Genomic DNA, 8,109 nt, shown 5'->3' with positions numbered 1-8,109 from the left:
TGTGATTCTAGAAATGCTAAAATAAATGACATCCTCCCAAGGACGATTCTAAGGGGTTCCCGATGTGGTACCGGCAACTCCTAACTTTTCTGGCCGTAGTGAATTTTTTTTTTCGATTTTTCAGTTTTTTTCTACCTATTTTTTATGTATCGACAACACCTAATCATCCCGGCAATACCTACCATGTATTTCTGCATCCATCCCTGCATCCTCCTTAGTTTACACCAACAAACCAAAATTGTTGATTTGAAATAACAATATTGTAGGCAGAAAAATAAATCTCTTCGACTTAAAATCTCATAAAAACATATTGAAAAGAGTAAGACTTTTGTCCTCCGAACATTACATTAGTTAAAACATAGCTCACTATACAATATGCATACACTATACATGTATAATACTTGAACTCAAAACCTAAAAACATATGAACCGTTTGAAGTGGCATAAGCATAAACTCGATGTAGTTTGAGACATACTTGTCATTATTGATATGTTGAAGGGGTTGAATGAAAATTGAGAAAAGAAAGTTAGAATGGCTTTTCCTTTTGGCTTTCTTTTGTTGTTCCGTACCCCAATTCTGTGATGGTGACGGTAGCATTTTCTTTTTCTCTCTCTTTCTCTGTCTATATATATACACATATTTTATGTATATTATTCTCTTTTATTTGCTTTTAGTATTATTTGCCCATCTCTTTGATTGTTTCGTTTCTTGACTTTGTAGAAACAATAACCGAGGGAGGTCCCACCCGCAATCACCACCATCACCACCGTCCACCGCCTACCGCCGGGGTCCACCGAATCATCATCAACTCACACTACTTACGCACAAAGATCCGTATAATATACTATCACCACCACCACCTCTTTTTATATTTAAAAAATAAAACTTTTTTTTTTTTTTTTATTTGTGGGTTCTTTTTCTTTTTTCCTTTTCTCTCTTATTTGTATGCACATTTGAATAGGAACACCCAGAAAAAATCTCGTTTATGTTCTTGAATTTCTGTGTGTGTCTCCCTCTATCTTTTATCTCCCACCTGGAAAACATTCTTTCTTGGTGAGAGAAGAAGACGGCAGAGATGAGTTTTGATTTGATTTAAGTAAATCACCCAGAAAAAAAAATAGATTTTTTTTTGGTGTTTTTAGGTCACAGATTCTCTTGAAGACATCGAATTATATACCCTTTTGGTAAGATTGTGATTTGATAGTTTGTTTTTGTAATTTTTTAGAAATTTTGTGGATAATAATTGTCTCTAACCCCTGCAATCATATGACTGTTTCTCGATTCAATTTTTAATTCAAACGACTCGTACACTTTAATATATTAATTGATTGGATTGGATTGTTTGTTTATTTATTGTTTTGTGGGATGTTTCAGGCTTTGAAGGAAGGTGGCGTTTGACTTTTTCATTTCAAAAGTCTTTATCTTTGTGTTGAATTTACGATGGCTTGATTTGATTCATCAAGATCTATACCTCAATTGATCGAAGGTAAACCCCACCCTGCTTTTGATCGTCTTCTTGAACCTTTCAAGTTTACCATTTTCTTGAACAAATATCGTGTAATCGTGAACATGGGCGTGGTTTAATTTGGGTATTATCGGAATAAAAGAAAGATTGTCGAATTTTAGGGAGCAAAAATGAACGACGAGGCTAATTCTTGGATCAGAAGAACAAAATTCTCTCACACAGTATGCCATCGATTAGATTCTGCAAGATTAGCCTCATTTCTATCCGATGGTCAACCAATTCGAATCGCGGGTATAAAAACCCGACCCCCAAAAACTCTCGAAGACCCAAAACCCGCCGAAATCCAAGCAAATCCGGTCACAAACAAGTACAGAACCGTAACTCCGCCACCCAAAACCACCGTCCCCGACACCTTCAAAGAAGCAAGGTCAAACACAAAAAGATTCTCAACCCCACATCCCCAAAGGGTAGAAACGGAAAAAGGGTTTAAAGAAAAGAAGATGTTTCACAGAAACATGACTGCCATTAACGTGAGGCCTCATGAGAATCTTTCTAGTCCTCTTAAACATTTCAATTCGATGAAGATTCAAGATAAAAAGAAGATGAAAAGGGATTATTCTTGGTCAAAGCTGTTTGACCATGGTGGAGGGAAGGTTACTTCTGTCGAAACAATTGATGATGTTATGGTTGACCTTTCAAAGCTTTTCCTTGGCCATAGATTTGCTCATGGTGCAAATAGTCAACTTTACCATGGAATTTATAAAGATGAAGCTGTTGCTGTTAAGATTATTCGGCTTCCTGATGATGACGAAAATGAAGAACTTGGAGTTAGACTTGAGAACCAATTTATCCGAGAAGTTAATCTTTTGTCGCGACTCCACCATCAAAATGTCATTAAGGTATAATTATCTTCGAATCTTTAGTATTTTGTATTTGTTTCTATATTGATTATTGTTGATTAAGTTTCTTTTACATAGTCGAAAAAGTATAATCAATGGTTTAATCACATTAGAAAATTGTTATTTTGTTGGTCCAAAGTCATGATTGTATGATTACTAATTCGATAAAAGCAATAGTTTAATGGCAAAATCGGTAAAACGGGGAAAGTAAAATATAGGTAAGTAGCTAAATCGATAAAAAGATGGAAGTACAAATGCTATTATGTATCTTCCTTCCCCTCTTAAAATAACCTACCTATCTCTTAACTTTAAACAACTTTAGTTTAAAATAATCATTTGTACCAATCGTTATTAGGTAAATTATTAAATGTTTAACTAATTTTCTTTAAACTTTTTATGATGCTAGTTTGTAGCGGCGTGTAGACAACCACCGGTTTTCTGTATCATAACCGAGTATCTTTCAGAAGGTTCTTTACGGGCATACCTACATAAACTCGAGGACAATACCGGAAAAGAAAAAGAGTATCTTCCGTTACAAAAACTTATTAAAATGTCTTTAGACATTGCCCGTGGAATGGAGTATATTCATTCGCAAGGCGTGATTCATAGGGATCTCAAGCCAGAAAATATCTTAATAAATCAAGATTTCAATTTGAAAATTGCGGATTTTGGGATCGGTTGTGAGGAAGCGTATTGTGATTTTTTGGCGGATGATCCGGGGACGTATAGGTGGATGGCACCCGAAATGATTAAAAGAAAGGCGTATGGGAGGAAGGTTGATGTGTATGGATTTGGGCTTATTTTGTGGGAGATGGTGGCTGGAACTATACCTTATAAAGATATGACTCCTATCCAAGCTGCATTTGCAGTTGTTCATAAGGTATCTATATCTTTATCTACATCTATCTTTTAATTGTTCTTTTCGAGTGTCTTGCTATTTTTGGCACGTCATAGCTAGCTGATAATCTATATTAAGTTTTCATGTTTGGCAGGCCAAAAAGTAGCTTTTTAAGAGCTTTTTTAAAATATTTAAAAAATACCCTTAATTAGTTATAGAAAACTCATTATCCTAAATGTCCTTTTATGTCATTTTATATATTTCAGTTAGTTTTTACCAAACGTCATTTTTTTTTCGGCTAGTAGCTATCTTTTCAGCTATCAGCTAGTACGCCAAACATAGTCTAAAGTCTTTTAACATTTTAAAAAAACTCCCTCGTTTGTTTTTGGGCTAAATGCAAGAAATAGTATACTTTCATTTATTTTTGTATTATAGCATTACACTTTCATTTATTTCTATTACAACATTATACTTTCATTCTTTTCTCATTATAAAAATTTACCCATTATAGCAATGAAAGTGGCCTTATATTCGGATGGAATTTGCTATAATTCGAACAAAACCACGAAAATACATTTTGCAAGAAACCCACTCACAGAAATTCCGTTTTTGCCCCTTTTCAGAATCTCCGGCCATCTATTCCGGCGGACTGTGCTCCGGCAATGAAAGCATTAATAGAGCAATGTTGGTCTACACAACCGGAAAAAAGGCCAGAGTTTTGGCAAGTGGTGAAGGTGTTAGAAGAGTTTGAATCTTTAATAGCACGTGATGGAAACTTGAATGTTTTACAACATCCAACATGTTTAGATAATAAAAAGGGACTTCGCCATTGGATTCAAAAGCTTGGGCCTCATCATCAACATCAACATAACTCTCCCATGCCTAAACCGAGGTTTTCATGAAAACTTTGTGAGTTTATATTTTTATCTGGAGATGTTTTTGGTTGACCGGGTAATGATGTAATTAAAGAAAGTGTTTGTTTTTGAATTATGTTTGGATTTTGTTTATGTGAATGGTTAGGGTTTTTATCGATACATTGTTGTTAAAGATTGGGTTCAGACACATATTGGTCATGTTTTGATGGTGAATATGATTTCGAATTTTGTGTTTGAAGAATTGGGTTGTGATATATTTGTATTTGTTATTTGTTAAATTATCAAATTTGCGAAAGTATATTTTCGTAGGGGCGTGCAGAAAAATTGAAATCGAGTAAATGAGTGAAATAATTGAGATATTGTGACTAGAAAACCGATGACTATGGGTATATTTGCAAAAATTGATGGTAGCCGAAAAATATAGTTTTTTTATTGGTATAGTCGTGTGTGGAAATATTGGTTGTAAGCTTTTGATACTTGTATAATTACACAAGTGAACATCTCAATAAAAGCTCCAAATTTAAACGTAAAAATCTCGGAAGTTATTTGAAGTAGTTTTTTTAATTATGAGCTTTTCGTAAAAGAGTATAGAAAAAATTGAAATGTAGTAAAAAGCCGAAATAATTGAGAATTGTGACTAGAAAACCGATGCTTAGGGTTATATTTTCCTAAAAGTAAATGGTAGCTAGAAGTTGTAAGTTTTATTCATGTGGATGTATTCCGAAAAAGATATGTGGAAAACTGGTTGCATCCTTCTAAATTACATATAAAACATCTTGATAAAAACTTTAGATTTAAACATAAGAGCTGAAGATCTCAAAAACTATTTGAAGTAGTTTTTGGATTATAGGTTTTTGTTTTTAAAGATAAAAGTTTTAAACTTGTATTCCTTAATAGTGTTTTATTCTTTAATTTCATTTTATTTAAATGAAAGTCTAAAAAGCTCATTGAAAAACATGTTCAAATTTGTCGATCATTGTAGTATGGATTTTTAGTGGCTTTAAGCCGAAGGGAGTGACTGGAGACTACCCCTTGGTGTATTGCCTGACTCGGTGTAACAAACACCACCTCTTGCCTCAACATGCCAAGAAAAATGGCCAAAATGGACAAGAAACTGTCGAGTCTCTTTCCTTGCAAAGTTTTAGGTTTGATGTTTGCTTGAGGTGGATTGTTAGAAAATGAAATGAAGTAGGAGGTGGCTTCGGTACACCTCATCACCACTCCTCATGGCCTTAGTATATTACTAGTTTTTCTAAATTTTATTAGCTTATTAAGGAAAAAAAAACACAAAATTTTAATAAGTCAAAGTAGGTAACTGAAAAATGAATAATACAAGCTGGGCTAGTCCACTTGGTTAAAAATGTGTCTAACAAGAAGATCATGGGTTTAATCTTAAACATATACTAACACTGCTAGACAAAAAAAAAAAAAAAAAAACTGAAAAATGATGTAGTGGAACCCAAAAACAAAAAACCAAAAGGAAAAATATTAAACATAATCAAAATCAATATTCATAAATAAATTCAGGATCTTTTGTTGTGTTTCGGAATTTGACAGAAACTAGACCGGACCGAACATTTTATTTTTCTGAATTAAGGCTTTTAATTTTTTTTTTTTTTTTTTTTTTTTTTTTTTTTTTGAAATTCTAGTATGTTAAGATTTCTTGTTCTTTCATATCACTGTCATAGATACAAGAAATTTTATAAAAAAAATATATGAAAAATATTGAAAGTAGACATTATCTATTTTAATGAGGGATAGCACGACCATGTGGTTGCGAAAAAATGTAATTTAACTAGGCGAGACATAACATACGATAATATTTGTAACAATAGATAAACATTTAAAAATAAGCATAAACACAAAAATGTAAAATGATAATATATATATATATATATATATATATATATATATATATATATATATATATATATATATATATATATATATATATATATATATATAGACATACACACACACTATAGATGTCGACCCGCGCAAAACGACGGAGATAAATAGTTTTTTTGGTGAATAATTTTTTATGGTGAAATAATTATTGGATTTAATTTTATTATCAGTTATTATGTGTAGCGCCCCGATTCCCAAGTATCGATTTCTTTTGATATAAGATCTTTTTGATTCCAAGGTCTATTCGATGAGTAGCAACGGGTTGGTCAACGTGTTTAATTGACATACTCGCCGAGTCCAAGGAGGGATTCGACGAGTAGGAGCTGGAGGATGAAACCCAAATTTTCAGGGTTTTTCACCTTATTTAAATGATCATTGGCCTCCCCAACCTCCCCTCTACAACCTCTTATCATTCCAAAACCCTAATTCGTGTGTGTGCTTTCTAGGTGTGTTAAGTTTTGAAGAATGATTTTGGTGAGAAAAGCTTGGGGAAAACAAGTGATTAGAAGCAAGGAACTCGTGGGGAATTAGCGGTCTTATTCAATGGGCACCCTTTTTGAAGGTATTAAGTTGTTACCTTGGCTCATTTCTTCCTAGATCTCTTTTGGGTGGTTTTTAGGAAACTTTTCTTGTGTTTGAGCTAAGATTTGAAGTTGCAACTTCAGATTTGAACTCTCTTTGGTCTCTAAGTCCATAAAGTTGCCAACTTTGGCAAGTATGAACCTCCCCTCAAGTGTAAGACTTCTTTGCAAGCTTAGTTTTGTCATTTTAAGGCTTGAGAGCTTTGTATGTACGTAAAGTTTGCAATTTTATGTGATAAGCATGCTTTGGGAAGCTGGATATACAATATGGAGCCTTTGGATGGCTTAAAAAACATCTGTATGGATGAAGGACTGAAAGGACTCAGCGAGTTTCATGGTCGACTCGGCGAGTCCGATGAAGATTATCGTGGGCTCGCCGAGTCAGATGAGTGACTCGATGAGTCGGATAGGGTTTCCCAACCTTTGGACATATATGAACGTGGCGAGTTCCAAGGGAAATTGGACGAGTCGGCCAAGGACTTTACAACTGCAAACTTTAGGAACTCGATGAGTCACTCTAGTGACTCGACAAGTTGGTGAACTATGCATGGAACTCGGCGAGTAGCTGAGGGTACTCGACGAGTTGAGGTCAACATGGACTGTTGACCTTAACAGTTGACTTTGACTTTGACCAATGGGCTTCTAGGGACGTTTTGGGAGGTTGAAAATTTACACGTATGGTTTTGCAATGAATATAGGTGGTGGAGTTCGTGACGGTGATCTGAGAGTTTAGGCTAATCTTACGAGTCGACAGTTCCGAGGTGAGTTATCCGCACTATATAAGTAGGGTCTAAGGCACCAAGGGCGGCCCTTTATGATTGTATCCAAATTAGGGCATGATATATGTATTGGTTTACATCATGATAGTTAGGATGGTGATATGCTTATGTTAGTGACTTGGTTAGATCAGTGTCCTGATTATAGAATGATGCTATGTTAGTGACCGGTTAGGTCTGTATCCCGGTTTTTGGGATGTTGCTATAATTAGTGATCTGTTAGATCGGTTTGACTGGTATATGATATGAGCCAACTTATGATATTTATGTGTATATGTTTGTTTGATTGTGGGTTGGGTTGAAACGGTCTTGCATTGTGCGGTAGGCCAACATACCGGGTGAGCGGTTCGGATAAGTTGTAGGCCCTGTGAGGTGGTCCAGTCATGCCGAAGGCTCGGGAGCGGTCCATATAGGTTGTAGGCCCTACGAGGCGGTCCAGTCAGGCTGAAGGCTTATTATGCATGATGTCGTGTATTTGTTAATATGGTATGATTATGGATATGTAAGGGTGGTATTTGGGGGGTAGATAACTTAGCTTCAGGGCTTACAGTTTCAGTTGTTGTTTCAGGTACTTCTGGTGATCGAGAAAAGGTGAAGGCATGATCGTACCACTCCTCCTACTGCTATGTTTTTTATGATTTTGAAAACAAATTATTTAATGATTAAATGGTTTTAATTGTGTTGAAAAGTTTTAAATTGGTTTAAATTTTATGGGTGTTACAAGTTGGTATCAGAGCCATGTTTTGAGTGAATTGGATGAACATTC

General features: G+C 34.8%; 1 protein-coding gene across 1 annotated transcript; it reads left to right on the top strand.

The window, feature by feature from the left end:
• The first annotated feature begins 891 nt into the window (after positions 1 to 891).
• On the top strand, positions 892 to 4,319 carry LOC145042058 (Protein kinase superfamily protein). Its single transcript, XM_078990415.1, has 5 exons — positions 892 to 1,185; positions 1,376 to 1,487; positions 1,628 to 2,365; positions 2,772 to 3,245; positions 3,827 to 4,319. Exons 3-5 carry the CDS (start codon positions 1,637 to 1,639, stop codon positions 4,103 to 4,105), a joined length of 1,482 nt encoding a protein of 493 aa, XP_078846541.1. The 5' UTR covers positions 892 to 1,185; positions 1,376 to 1,487; positions 1,628 to 1,636; the 3' UTR covers positions 4,106 to 4,319.
• Positions 4,320 to 8,109: the final 3,790 nt, after the last annotated feature.

Source organism: Lactuca saligna, chromosome 4 (assembly GCF_052625555.1).
Source record: "Lactuca saligna cultivar CGN05327 chromosome 4, ASM5262555v1, whole genome shotgun sequence".
NCBI lineage: Eukaryota > Viridiplantae > Streptophyta > Magnoliopsida > Asterales > Asteraceae > Lactuca > Lactuca saligna.
Note: the sequence above shows the minus strand (reverse complement) of the source record. Positions and strands in the feature narration are given on the sequence as shown.